Below are 14,870 nucleotides of genomic sequence, written 5' to 3' on the forward strand. Positions count from 1 at the left end.
AGGCTCCCACGCAGAGGCGGTCACCCTCAGGGCCGGGCGCTGTCCTGGAAGAGTCTGTCCTCTCCCGGGGCCTCTCTGAGCCTGAGGCTTTCTCAGGTGTCATCTGGAGCTCAGTGCGGCTTAACTCAGGATTTTGTTGTGAAGACGAGATGAGGTCATGTTTATCAGTGTGCTCTGGGCAGGCGAGGTAGAAAATGACGTTGTGAGTACTCAGGGTCACCAATAAATCATGCTAGTCTGGCCCCAGCAGATGTGGCCCTTTTGTAAGGCTCTTCTGGTAGTGGAAGAGCATCATTGCTTTGCCCCTGGTTGCACATAGTTGTGTATAGTTGGTGGTGGCTTCACCATGTTACCAGAGCAATTTGATGTGCATAGCGTTGGCTAGCTGCACTTGTCTTCAGTGCACAGACATGCATGCGATCTGTGACCAGGGCAGTATTCTTTTTTTTTTCTTTTTTTTAATGTTTTATTGATTTTTTTTTTTACAGGGAGGAAGAGAGAGAGAGAGAGAGAGAGAGAGAGCGAGCGAGCGTGAGCGAGCTAGAAACATCAATGAGAGAGAAACATCGATCAGCTGCCTCCTGCACACCCCCCACTGGGGATGTGCCCACAACCAAGGTACATGCCCTTGACCGGAATTGAACCTGGGACCCCTCAGTCCGAAGGCCGATGCTCTATCCACTGAGCCAAACCAGTTAGGGCCAGGACAGTATTCTCTGCACTGGATACTAAAGCTGTATTGGTCCAGTTGGTAACAGTTAAGCTAGCTGGCTATACCCGTTTGTTCAGCCAGGGGAGTCCAAGGAGCCCCAACAGCAGTGTAAGACTGTCAGCAAACAGCAGGAAGTATACTCTTTCCTGCTTCTCAGCACCAGCCTCTGCCTTCAGTCCTGTGCTGGACCTTGTCTCCTCATCTTGGAGCCACTTGACCAATAGCAAGGGCAGGCCGGAGACAGCAGGTTGCTGTATAGCCAAGAGGCCTTCTCATTAGAACTTCATCTAGTGCCTGGCAGGGAGAGTGAATCTTCATCAGTGTAAGTTGCTGACCCCGGATGGCCTGGTACTTTTACAACGGCTTCCACCGCACTCTGCTCATTCTTCTCTGCCAGCGTAGCATTTGGTGCCATGAAGAGCTGGGCTTGAGTCCCATCTGAAGCGCTGTGTATCCTTGAACAAGACCCTTAGCCCTTCTGAGCATCTGTTTCATTCTCCATAAAATGAAAACAATGGTGCTCATTGCAGGTTAAAGTGCCAGGCCCACCCCTGACAGGTGCTTGGTCAACACCAGGCCAGCGACGGGTACCTGGGAGGAAAGCCTCGGAGCAGCTCCTCTCCCTCAGAGCACAGTGGGCAGATGCAGACCACGGCAGTCATGCCAGGAGCTTGCCAGCAGCAGAGCTGCCTCGGGCAGGAGTGTGAACCAGGTGTCCACTTGAGCTGTAGGTAGAGCTTGGTTTCTGACCAGGCTGTGGCTCCCAGGAGATGTTTGGGGGGACTTCGCAGACTGAAGTTCTCTGCAGAAAAGTCCGCGTTGCCTGAGGAACCAGACGTTGCTTTCTTTGCTTATGTTTAGGTTTGAAGGACGTAATTACAGAAAGTTTTGCCAGAAGTTTCAAAACCACTACTTCAGAACAATAGCACAATATCCTTTCTGTGGTAGTTTAACAACTTGGTACAGGGCTCCCAAAACGTTAGCATCCTTTGACTCAGTTATTCATTAGGCAAGCGGTCGGCAAACTCATTAGTCAACAAAGCCACGTTGACTAATATCAACTAATATCTAGCCATATATCAACGGTATAACGATAGAAATTTTTTTTGAGAGCCAAAGTTTTAAAACTTCTAACGCCACTTCTTCAAAATAGACTCGCCCAGGTTGTGGTATTTTGTGGAAGAGCCACACTCAAGGGGCCAAATAGCCATATGTGGCTCCCAACCCGCAGTTTGCCGCCCATGGCACTAGGCCATAATCCTGCCAACTTGGGGTAAAGATGTTCATCACAGTGTCTGTTGATAGCAGCAAAATGTGGGAAATGTTTTCATTAATCAGGATAATGAATGTGTAAATGATGGTACAGCCTTTGATAGAGTGGAATATTACACAGTCATAGAAAAATGCTTTAACTTCTTCATGTGGAAAGATGCTTAAGATGCTAAGCAGGATACAAGATTATATAAAGTAGTCCCCCCCTTATTTGTGGTTTTATTTTCTTAGTTTTGGTTATCTATGGCTAGCCACTGTCTGAAAATATTAAGTGAAAAATCCCAGAAATAGTTCATAAGTTTTAAATTGCATGCCATTCTGAATAGTGTGATGAAATCTCACACTGTCCCTCTCTGTCCTGCCCGGATGTGAATCATCTTTTTATCCAGCATATCCACAATATTTATGCCACCTCCACTATCAGATCAACTGTCATGGTAGCACAGTGCTTGTGTTCAAGTAACCATTATTTTACTTAATTATGGTCCCGAAGCATAAGGCGATGCAGATATGCCAGAGAGAAGCTGTAAAGTGTGTGTATAGTACAGACACACTGTAGTATTTGTAGTACAATTTCAGCTATGTAAGGGGAAAAGTGCCTACACAATGTTTATATACTACATCTAAAAATGTTTATATATTATATCTGATAAGGGAGGGATTAATAAAAATAAAGCCAAAAGAGATATATGTCATATTTTCAACAATAAAAATTTATTAAATAATAAATAAAGCCAATGGTGGGAGAGTTGCCATTGCACATGCAAAAAAGGGGACAGGAGAAGCACTTTCTAAAATATATACATTTTTATTGATTTCAGAGAGGAAAGGAGAGAGAGAGAGAGAGAAAGAGAAACATCAATGATGAAAGAGAATCATTGATCGGCTGCCTCCTGATCGAGCCCACAACCAGGCATGTGCCCTTGCCCTGACCAGGAATCAAACCGTGACCTCCTGGTTCATAGGTCCACGCTCAACCACTGTGAGCCATGCCAGCTGAAGAAGCACATTTAATTGCTGTACTTAACGTTCTTGAATTTCTTCACATGCTGTGTCACTTCATAAAAAGGAAAAGAAAATCACCATTGTCCAAGTCATAAAATACACTTTGCTGAGGTTGAGGAGTCTCGGCTGAGCCCTCTAATGGCTTTGAAGCCCAGACAGGAACTGTGATGGCATCAGAGCTAGTTCTGTCCAGCCAGCTTGAGCCTAGACTGGCCCTTGAAAATGGGAAGTGTTCTGGGAGCACTTCCTCCAGGGACTGAAATAGATGGGACGAAAACTCCCAGCATGAGTTTAATTTGTCTCCTTGAGTGCGGCTGTTCTCGCCCCACTTTCGATCCCATTCCTCTTGCCTCTCAGTGTGTTCAGAAGCCTGTGCAGCTGATGGATGTTAGAAATTGCACTGGGTACTGAGTCTATTTTAATTCTATTTTTTTTTCCCTCACAAAAAAATTGTTTCTGCATCATAGGCCAGTCAGAGCTCTTCCTGGAGCCTGCAGTGTTGATCGGAGCAGCTCAGGTTTGGGGGAAAAACACTTCACAGGAGCTCTGAGAGAGAATTAAGTCTTCTAAACCTCGGCTCATAAGCTCAGGGCCTCTGTCTGATATTTATGTTCTTTCTCCCAGCGAGGTACCAGGAACAGGCTGGAGTGTTGGAGCTGGGGATTGTTTACTGGCTTCGGAGTCAGAAGTGAGGTTTGGGGGATTAGAGTGCAAAGTGTGTGGGATGAGGGCCAACTCCATAAACATGTGACTTTCATCTCCAAAGGAGCCTTTTCTTGCTTCCCTGGGTGACCTCAGACAGGAACTTGGCTCAAGAGTAGCTGGAGAGTTCCATGTTAATATTTTTGGCTTGTAGCCACTTCCACAGAATTTGAACAACTGTTTTGCCTTTGGGGACCTCACCAAACAGATCTCTGGCCAAAGCCTTGTGCCCTCCAAAGCCTATGTTGTCCTGCTTGAGGAACTGAGGGACTTCAGGAAGCTTCTCTCAAGATGCCTTCTCCCATCCTTGTGGCAGCAGCCCAGTGATGTCCCTGTGTTAGGTGTGAGAGCGAGCCGCATCCTTCCCGTGTCAGGCAGCCGACTGTAAGCTGCGGGCTGGCGCTGCGGGCTCCTGTTGGAGCAGCAGCACGATGCTAACGTGCTGCCATTTGAATGCCACTTGTAGCAGAGCTGTGCTAGGTGTTTTGTATGTGTTATTTCATTTTATCCCTAACCATGTTACAAATGAGAAAATCAAGGCTTAGAGAATTTAAACAACTTGTTCGCCATCCCAGAGCTAAGCTAAAAGCTGAGATTTGAAGCTGGGAATGTTGCCTAATCCCTTTTCCACGTTTCCTCTCTATATTCCTGCGGATTTACCCTAGTGGAGATCATCATTTTTCTAGCAAATGACACAGAAAGCACGTCTCGGCCAGGCTTGTTGGAGCTGGACTTGTCTCGTGAGCACCTGTCACATTTCAGGCACTGTCTGCGTCCTTTCCCGTCCGTCACAGCGTTCAGCCCTCACTGAGAGCCTGCGAGTTTGGTGTCAGAGCGGGGTGTGTGTGTGTGTGTGTGTGTGTGTGATCTGTACCTACATAAATTGCCTATACGGTGCTGACAGGACTCCAGTTGTAGGCCATGTTTTTGTTTGCTGGCTGTTGACACTTCAGGGGCGTGTAGGACAGGTGACCTGAAACAGGAAAGTTGTAACATCGTTGAGTACAGATGGAGAGAGATACAGAGAGGTCTGCAGGCAGGTCAGACGTCCTTGGAAGGCATGTAACTGGAAACCAGACTGTCTCTCACCTACCCATTCCAGTCCCCACCCCCACCCCCCAACCCCCACCCCAGGGTCAACTGTGGCTTCACCTGGGGCCTGCCACGTGGAGAAGCTGGTGGCCCCTCGGCCCTGCAGCACTCAGGGGCATCTCAGGAGCCCGGGCTGGAAAGAGTGATGTCCTAACTCTGCCCTTATTTTCCAGGCTGTGAATTTTTCAAGGAATATAAGGATCGGGATTACATAGCTGAAGGGCTCATTTTTAACTGGAAGCAGGTATGAACAATATTTGTCAACTTGGGTCTTATGTTTCTTTGTAAAGGGAGTCTATGGAGAACAGCTAACAATCTTTTTGGAGAAAACAAGGACCTTTTCTCTCTTCTCTCTTCTCTTCCCTAAATGAGTCTCATTTTTTTCTCCCTCCTCCTCCTCCTTTTTCTTCTTTTTAATATTTTATTGATTTTTTTTTTTTTTTTTTTTTTTTTTTTTTTTTTACAAAAGGAAGGGAGAGGGATAGAGAGTTAGAAACATTGATGAGAGAGAAACATCGATCTGCTGCCTCCTGCACACCCCCTACTGGGGATGTGCCCACAACCACAGTACATGCCCTTGGCCGGAATCGAACCTGGGACCCTTCAGTCCACAGGCCAATGCTCTATCCACTGAGCCAAACTGGTTAGGGCTCTCCTTCTTGTATAAACATGTTTACATTCACATTACATATACTTTCCTTTCCTCTTTAATGTCTCCTTTTCTGTAAAGGCATTTTCAGGGACAAAATAGGAAAAGTCCTTTCTCTTTGCTCCACCATCTGTGTCAAGAGTGGGACCAGCACCCATTCCTTCCCCAGTCGGTGGAGCAGCCACAGGAACCTGCAGGGCTGAGCACAGTCCATCACGTCTGTCTCAAACGGAAAGCTCCGCTCGGCAGCAACATCCAGTCCCTTTCACCTTACGCTCTCGCTCCCAGGGCAGCACAGGCGTCTGGCTCAGAGGGCAAGCACTGTGGAGGGACATCCTGGCTGCCTGTGGTAGCCACAGCTTCAGGGCCACAATTTGCCCTCAATCTCACAGGTGTCTTTTCTGTCCCCAGGACTACGTCGATGCCCCATTGAGCATCCCCGAGTTCCTGACTTGCTCTCTGAACATTGACTGGAGCCAGTATCAGGTGAGGGGCCCGACTCGAGCAGGGCAGAATAAGGAAAGGTGCCCAGGGGCGCGTGGTGCCATTTCCTCGCGCAGATACCTGGAGGCTGCTGGTGCCCTCTCACCTTGCACTGCCCAGAGGAGGAGCTGCTCGCCTGTGACTCTCCCTCCTGCTTTGCTCTTGGCCCAGAAAATCGAAGCTTTCTGAACCTGATTCAAACATGTGTGTCCACCAGGGGGGGTTCTGTTTCCAGTTCTGGGCTTCAGTAATTTTTTTTTTTTTCCTTTTTCCTTTTAAATGTGTGTTCTGCCAGAGGAAGTGCAGAGCTGCCTGACCTCATTTGATTATAAAAACTTCAAATTTATTTCCATTGTGCTCCTCTCTGTCGCTGGCTACCATGGAAAAGGCCCTCGTCTTACTGGCTGGATCCATCTATCTACTGTGTTTGTCACTGTACAAGCCCAAAGGCGTCAGCAGTTCCTTGTCACTTGCTCAGCCAGGACAAGTAGCCTAGTTCTCCCTCGCTGTTCCCTCTGCCCGGCTGACACACTGCCTTCAGGATTTGGCTCAGTGTCCATTCCAGGAGGACTTCCCTGATGTCCTCTCCCCCACACCTGGAGGGTCACGTACCTGTATCCTCATTCCTTTGGACTCCTAGGCACAGTTATCATGGAATTTTCCACTGAACTATGGTCACTGGGTCAGAGATGTGCTTCCCCGTCTCCAGTAGACGGAGCTCCAGGAGTGCGAGCAGGCACCGCCTGTGCTTCCCCAGCACAGAAACGCACAGAGCCTCGAGCTGGAAAGACCAAGCCAGTGAAACCTGTCTCCCCCCTCCCTTCCTCCACCCCATCCAGCCCTGAGGTCTCTCAGAGAGGCCCAGCCCACCTCTTAGGCAGCTACGTGCTGTGTGGACTGTCTTCCTGTAGCAGGTGGTGTGTAAAGGTAGAGGTGGTGCTGCTTTTATCTTACACATCCAGCCCCCAATCACAGAGCAGACGCTCCGTGGCTGTTGGGTGAACGAGAGTGGTGTCAGGTCTCTATGCAGGTGTTTCTACAGGGCGTTAGGAAGGACAGCAGGCCAGTGTTTGCTATACCCCAGCAGCCTGGGGAAGGGACAGGGTGGGGGGCCCTGCTGCTTGGTCTCAAGTCCCAGACTGGACCTGGACAGAGTGAGTGGCCAGAGGAATCTGCAGGCTTCCTTCTTCCTTTATTATATATATGCAGAGGTCTCAAGTGGGCCCTACCCCAAGCCACATCTCCCTTCTGGCACATTCTTTCTCCTTATGTGGGTACAAACTAGATCGGATAAATTACTTACTCATCAAGTAAGGTGCAGCCGTAGGGGTTCAATATGTTGACACTGCCAAGGATGTTTGTTTCTCTGGAAAGGAGTCCTGTGTATGAGGAGTTCTGCTGAGTAGACAGAAGCCCTGGATCTAGGCCCCGGCTTGCTCAGCCTTTCTTGCAAGGCTCTGTGGCCTTGGGCAAGTGCCCTCAGTTCTCTCTGAAAGCGAGTTAACGCCTATTTCAGCATTGTGGCGAGGTTCAAATATGATCGCTGTGAGAAAGTGTCCTCTTAACTGAAATGCCAGGCTGGTTTTTGTGATAATTAAGAACTAGGCTACTTACTAGCTTGCTAACTCAAGGGAGTGAACACTAGTAACGTTCCAGGCACAAAAGGAGAAGTTCAGGGCTTCCTCTCAGGATTCCAGCCTCCCCAGTTGCTCAACTGGTTGGTCTCACTGGGCTTCCTGCCATCCTCTTCCTCTGCCAGGTTTGGTTTCTGGCCTTTCAGCCCCTTCACGGGGGGGGGTCCAGGACTCCCCATTACTCCTCATCTCATTCATCATTCACTCTTAGCCCACTGCCAGGCTACCCAGGTCAGGCCTCTCTTGATGATCTGCATCACCTTTTGCAGGTATCCCTCTGGGCAGCCATCTCAAACTCAAGCTGGCCAGACTGGCCCCAGCCTACAGTGCCACCAGACCCGCCACCATTTACCTAGATGCTCAAACTTGAAAATTGGGTGCTTCCCCCCCCCCCCCACGCCCATTGCCATATCCCATCAATTCTTAAATCTCTGTCCCTGGTGAAACTCTCCAGTACTTGCCTCCCTCTCTTAGCCTAGTCCAGGCCACTGTCATCTCAAGAGAATCTCATGTCTGAATGTGGGGCGCATTGGGGGCTTCTGGAAATGGTGGATGTAAAGCACTAGAAAAGGGCCTCAGAGAGCAACACTCAAATCATGGGGCAAGGTCTTCTTAGTCATCCCTTCTTTAAAACCCACCAATGACTTCCTTTCTCTTTCTTTCCATCTTTCTGGGAGGGAGGGAGGGAGGGAGGGAGGGAGGGAGGGAGGGAGGGAGATATCCATCAACGATGAAAATCATTGATCGGCTGCTTCCTGCACACCCCACACTGGGATCCAACCCACACCTGGGCATGTGCACAATCACTGAACCACACCAGCCAGGCCCCCACCACTGACTTTAGTCCAGGACCCTTATGTGGCCCACCCGCTCCCATGTCCCCGCCTTGTTCTTGTGGATGGCCATCCTCTCCTCCAGCCGCACTGGCCTCCTTATAGCCCCTGAAGGAAGAGTGCTTTCCAGGTTTGCACATGCTCTTCTCTGTAGGAAACACTCGTCCACTTTCCCTCTCTTTTAAAAAAAAAAAAAATATTTTTTGCAGAGGAAGGGAGAGAGATAGAAACATCGATAAGAGAGGAACATCAATCAGCTGCCTCCTGCACATTCCCCACCGGGGATGTGCCTGCAACTAAGTTACATGCCCTTGACCAGAATCGAACCTGGGACCTTCAGTCCACAGGCTGACGTTCTATCCACTGGGCCAAACCAGTTTCAGTCCTCTCTTTGTTTTTGTTTTTTGTTTATTTTTATTTTATTTTATTGGTTTTTCACAGAGAGGGATAGAGAGTTAGAAACATCGATGAGAGAGAATCATTGATCAGCTGCCTCTTGCACACCCGCTACTGGGGATGTGCCCGCAACCAAGGTACATGCCCTTGCCCGGAATCGAACCTGGGACCCTTCAGTCCGCAGGCCAACGCTCTATCCACTGAGCCAAACTGGTCCCGGCACTCTCTTTTTCTTATGTTCATGTCGCCACCTCCAAAAAGGGCTCCCTAATGGTCCCCTGGGTCAGGCTAGGCTAGGCCACCAACTCCATGGTCCCGCAGCATCCAGAGGTGGTCTTCTCATCAGTCCACCTGCAGCAGTTCCCTTTGCCTTCCCTCTCCTGCAGCCCCGTGAGGGCTGAGCTCATTGTTCACCACGGTGTCCCAGGGCCCGTGGTTCACCCATTGATGTCCACAAGTGGGAGAGTGCTTGGGGCAAGATGTGTGGTCTGATGAGCTTTCCAGTCAGGGGGAAGAGTACTCCAGGCACAAAGACATAAGACGCCCGGTGCTCACCTCCACACTCAGAGACTTCACGGATCATGTCGGATAAGAGTCAGGTTAGCCTAGATTTTAGTGCACTTCCCAGGTCGTCTTCTCATTCTGCAACCTCCTCAGACTTATTTCTTTGTTATTGTAGGAAAAGTCCCTGCGGTGTAGCATGTGACTAAGGATGTGAACTTCGAAGTCCAGCAGGGCTGGGTTCCTGCCCCAGCTCAGCTTAGCTCTGTGACCTTGAGCCTCTACCAACCCATCGCTCCCCGCCTGAGGTTCCTCTCCCAGCACTGAGCTCACTGTGAATTTGCTGTGTCCCCTTAGAACAACCGCCTGGTTCTGATCCTTGTTCGGTCCTGCCCACTCCTCGCGGCTGCAGTCTTTCCCAGCCCGCCTGACTTCCCTGGGCTTTGTGCTACGTATCTCCTGCCTCCTGCTCCTGCTTCTCCTCCCACTTAGAGAATCCCGGCTCTCGGGAAGTCTGCTGGCAGCGGTGTGTCTGACACGCTTGAGCCAGATGAGCGGAGACCCGTGCTCCTGCGGGTAATGGCTTTATTAGTGCAGCACCGTCTCTGGAGCTGCTGGAAGTGGGTCAGAACTCGCCAGGGGCCCTGGGAGGGTCACGTAAATGAGCCTGTTTTAAATTCCTGGGAAAACCACTCCAATTACAGGTGCCGTGTTCGCCCTCCCCCCGGGAAGCACGCTCTCCCCGGCATATCCGACCTCTGCACAGCCCTGGGACGCGGACACACCGTTGTGTTGAGAGGCTTCCCCGCGTCGGGCAGGGGCTGCAGAACTGGGTCGAGCCCCTCCGTGGAATTCCGGATCCGGGTGGACTGTTTCTGAGAGCGTCTGGGCTAGACCTCTTGGGCTAGAACAGAGGCCCCAATCTCTTTACAGCTTTTGCCTATTTTTCATCTCCCACCCCATGGCCTTCCTGTTTTGTGAAGTTCTGTCTGCCTAACAGACTGCATTTATAATTCATCAAAAGACAGGGTATGCAGTGAATTGCAGTAAAAAGCAAATGAAACATGGTTGATGAGAAGCTTGATATTTTCCTTGGTTTCAGTGATGTGTTGGCAAATGAAGGAATGATTCTTTCTGTTTAGCAACAGTGGCCACCGGCTCACGGCTCTTTGTTCCCTTCTGTTAGTCCCCTGGAGAGCCACATGGGGAGCTGGGGGCTGAGAAGAGGCCACCGGATGACTGCTGCTGTGGGCGTGAGGCTGGGGGCTGCCCAGGCCTCGGCATGGCGAGCCCTTCCTCACTGTCATGAGCAAGGGGGCCTGTGGGGTGAGGGTGCAGGGGAAGGTGGAAGGAGCTCTCAGAGCGGGCAGTGAAGTCTAGTTATCTGGGATTTGGGACCAAGAGTATTTGTTGCCCCAGAATAACTCAGAATTTTATTTTTTCTAAAACTTCAAACTCTCAGTCTGAGTTAAATATCTATTCTTAGATCCCTTTTATCTTCCGTCTCCTACAGAGCTGGGACCTGGTGCAACAAACACAAAACTACCTGAAACTGCTGCTTTCCATAATTAACAGCGACGGTGAGTCTGCCTCTGGCTGCGCCTCAAGCCATTGTGTCCCCTGGCTATTCCCAGGTCGTGACATTGAGGATGTATGTTTGCTGGGGCCGCAGAATGCATTCTGCTCTATGGTGGAAGGACTTGGGGATTCCCTTGTCCATTGGCAGCTTTATCCCATGTCCTTAAAACCCACAATTACGAACTCGTTACTATCTGAACCACATGCAGGATGTTTCTGCACGGCAGCAGCTGACCTTTGAGCGTCAGTGTTTTTTGGGGGGCCGTAATGGCCTCTTTTAATTCAGAAAGATGAGAGAAAATCAGTTCTGACTATGAAACATCGATGAGAGAGAAGCATTGATCAGCTGCCTCTTGCATACCCCCTACTGGGGATGTGCCCACAACTCGGGTACATGCCCTTGACCGGAATCGAACCTGGGACCTTTCAGTTCGCAGACCAACGCTCTACCATTGAGCCAAACCGGTTTCGGCCAGTCCTGACTTCTTATTGGGCACATGAAAAAGGCCTTAGAGGACCAGTCAACCTATCCCAATTGGCTATTTTGATTGGATGTGTCTGGAGCACAATGACTTTTCTAATATCAATCAAGAATTCTGGCCCTAGTGGTTCGGCTTAGTGGGTAGAGCATCAGCCTGTGGACTAAAGGGTCCTGGGTTCGATTCTGGTCAAGGGCGCATGCCTGGGTTGCGAGCTCTATCCCTACTGTGGGGTGTGCAGGAGGCAGCTGATCCATGATTCTCTCACATCATTGATGTTCTATCGTTCTCTCCCTCTCCTTCTCCCTCCCTCTCTGAATTCAGTAAAAATATATTAAGCCCTAACCAGTATGGCTCAGTGGATAGAGCATCGGCTTGCAGACTCAAGGGTCCCAGGTTTGATTCTGGTCAAGGGCATGTACCCTGGCTATAAGCACATTTCCAGTAGGGGGTGTGCAGGAGGCAGCTGATTGATGTTTCTCTCTCATCGATGTTTCTAACACTCTCTCCCTCTTCCTTCCTCTCTTTAAAAATACATATGCATATATATATATATATATATATATATATATATATATATATATAATGTTAAAAAAAAAATTCTGTGTGTTTGCACTTGCTTGAACAAGTAGAATATATTAGCTTATATAACCAACCAGACCCAGGAGCATAGCCAAGCCCTAATACCACAAGGAACCTCTCTTTGTTTTTCATACCCATTGTCTAATTAGCTTCATGGCTCGCCACCCTTCAGACTTGCTTCCTGCCATCTTAACTTCCCCAGAAGAAGACCGCTTCTGTCTGAGCCCATGCTCAGTGGCCCAGTTTGGGTCCAGTGCCCATCTCTGAATCAGTCACTGCGGCCAGGTTTGCCAGAGTCATTCCTGTCCCTGGAGCTAGGCAGTGGTTCTCCGTCTGGGGTTGTACCGCCCCTCATGGTGGTTTTGGAAGGTTGGGTGTTTTAGGAACTAGGAAAGGGCCACTAGCATTTGGCAGGAGATAGCCACGGATTCTAAATGTTCTCGGGACATTGAATTGTTTGGCCCTAAAATATTTGGACTACCCTCCCTGAGAAATGCTGGGCGGTGACATGCAGGTCAGCCCCACCTAAATGACCTGCTTCCCTAAAAGTACCCTGAGAACCTGCAGCAGGAGAAGGAAGAGAGGGATGCTGCAGGCAGATGGGTGCCCACCACCCGTCCCTTTGTGGGACCAGATTGGAGAATCCTGGGGCGGAAGAGGGAGCCCAGGGGTGGCCTGGCTCTCACACCAGGCAAAGGGAGTGCTATGTTTCCTCCTCATCCGCTGTGTTTGCTTCTCTTCTGGGCCTCTGCTTGGTGGTCGGAGTAGATGACAGCGGGCTGCTGGTGCACTGTATCTCAGGCTGGGACCGGACCCCCCTCTTCATCTCTCTCCTGCGCCTTTCCTTGTGGGCTGTGAGTATGACGGGCTGGGCTGGGCTAGGCAGGGAGGGTTTGAGGCCCCCACCACCATCTACCCTCTGGGAGTGTTCCGACTGTCTCCCGAAAGAAGGTTTGGAGTAAGGAGTCGTGATGAACCCTTTTTCTGGGGCCCCTGGGCAGCCTCGTTGTTGCTGGGTTTGTGGCTGTGATTCAGCTTCTGGACAAGGAGGGGCTTTGTCCCGGGAAGGCACCTTTCTGATGTTGGCACGTCTCCCCGGCCTCTTCCAGGACGGGCTCATCCACACGTCCCTGAAGCCCGCTGAGGTCCTCTACCTAACTGTGGCCTATGACTGGTTCCTCTTTGGGTAAGTCTGTGGGGAAGGTCAGGTTTGGGAGGGGCAGTGCCTGGAGAGCTGCTCCTGTGTGTCCATGGGTGCAGTGGCTTCTGGGATAGGGTGGGAGGTGAGGACACTCCCCCCCTCTTGAGAAAGACTGAGAGGTGCCGGTCAGGCCCCACCTGCGGCTGGTGTCAGAGCCACAGTCCCTGGGACTGGGGTCCCCCGTGGCCCTCCTGCCTCAGCGCCGCTGTCTTTGACCTCCTTGCCTTTCTGTTGCAGGCACATGTTGGTAGATCGGCTCAGCAAAGGAGAGGAGGTGGGTTCTGCTCACAGTCTGCGAGCACATGCCAGGGCTCTGAGAGCTTGGGCTCTCACCCGTCAGAGGGACAGGATGGCGGTCTGCGCGGTACCCACACTGTAGGAGCTGTGCTGGGATTGGGCAGCATGGCAGGAAACGCACCAGCACAGCAGCCGCATTCTGAACCTCTGCCCCAGGAGATAACAGTTGTCCACACGCTCCCTGTGGCCTTCTGTGGCAGCTCTTTCCCCCTTCCTTCTGCTGCCTTCCTCACGCGTGACCTTGTTTCCTGCACCAGTTTACAGGTCCTTTTCTGTGCCCCTCATCGTTCTGCTGAAACCAGATGCTCTTCCCTGCCCCCCACTCTCATCACATTCTCTCAGCAACTTTTAAGCCCCCAGGGCCATCCATGCCTTACTCCTCACTCCCAGCCCGGCCCCAGACCAGGCTTAGCCAGCTGGGCTCCCGGGCCTGCTTCCTGTCTGAGGGGTTGTCCCTTCTTCCCACTCGCTCACCATCGCCCTCACCATCTGTTTTGCTGTTTTTCGCAGTATTTGCCTTTTTGGGTATCCTTGTTTTCCTCATTCACAGATTGAGAGTCAGACCTGAGTTTGAATCTGAGTTGTCCCACTTATTACCTGGGTGACCTTGGGCAATGTGAATAACCTTGAGTCTTTGGCAGTCGATCATGCTACCTCACAACGAGAATGAGTGCATATGCCCAGCGTGGGAGCCGTCACGCAGCGTTAGCTCTTTTTCCTCTGTCCCCGTCCCCGCTTGGAATCCTGAAGCATCTTTCTCACTCTCCGGGGGTGCCTTCTTTCCGGGCATCTTATCTTGTGCCTCCTCCTTTTGTTCCTTCTCCTAGCCGCTCCTTGGCCCTTCCTAATCTCTTCCTCCCTGCACTTATCGCATCTGCCAGGGCTGCAGAGCTCATGAGCCAGCTCCTGGGATGCCTCTGTGAACTCGGTTAGAGGCATTGCCTTTGGCGTTGACATTGGCAGGTGAAACTGCTCTGCGTTCTTGGTTTGAGACTCACTGGTGCTCCAGGGCATTCTGCCCTCCGTGTCTTCTCCCAAACCCCCAAAGCAGGCCAGCTTCTGCCTTCAGAGACTCCACACAAGATGAGGCTCAGCCCTGTGGGGTCTGATTTAAATCCTGGCCATGTCTCAGCGTGTACAAAAGGTCTCCTCAGCTGGGAGGGCTGGTCTTCAGGGTGTGGGCTTTCCTCTTACCCCCACCACACACGCGAGACATTGATACTTTTCGCTGCAGCAACCCCTCAAGATGAGGGGCCCTCCATGGCCTGGGCCTCTTCGTCTTTTTGTGGGGGGATGAGGGAGATGGTGGGTGGGGGAGGGGAGGGGCAGCTGCTCTCGAGACAGAAATATGCAGGGCAGCATTTTATATGTAACAGAATGTCTGCCGTTTTTATAATTCATAACCCTTGTTGAGGGTACCTGGGAGGTGGGGTAAGAAGAGTTTCCATTTGTCC

General features: G+C 50.8%; 1 protein-coding gene across 9 annotated transcripts in view; it reads left to right on the forward strand.

Annotated features, from left to right (window-relative positions):
- MTMR14 (myotubularin related protein 14) overlaps positions 1-14,870 on the forward strand; it is a 48,345-nt gene that overhangs the window by 16,885 nt on the left and 16,590 nt on the right. For 7 of the 9 annotated variants that reach the window (XM_036431027.2, XM_045579144.1, XM_036431022.2 and 4 more), the window contains 6 exons: positions 4,957-5,027; positions 5,844-5,918; positions 10,793-10,859; positions 12,687-12,772; positions 13,028-13,104; positions 13,357-13,393. In XM_036431027.2, the coding sequence (XP_036286920.1) occupies positions 4,957-5,027; positions 5,844-5,918; positions 10,793-10,859; positions 12,687-12,772; positions 13,028-13,104; positions 13,357-13,393 (413 nt within the window). The remainder of the gene's footprint in view (positions 1-4,956; positions 5,028-5,843; positions 5,919-10,792; positions 10,860-12,686; positions 12,773-13,027; positions 13,105-13,356; positions 13,394-14,870) is intronic. The other 2 variants (XM_036431029.2, XM_036431023.2) reach the window with 1 other exon arrangement.

This window comes from Pipistrellus kuhlii, unplaced genomic scaffold (genome assembly GCF_014108245.1).
Source record: "Pipistrellus kuhlii isolate mPipKuh1 unplaced genomic scaffold, mPipKuh1.p scaffold_m20_p_11, whole genome shotgun sequence".
Taxonomy (NCBI): Eukaryota; Metazoa; Chordata; class Mammalia; order Chiroptera; family Vespertilionidae; genus Pipistrellus; species Pipistrellus kuhlii.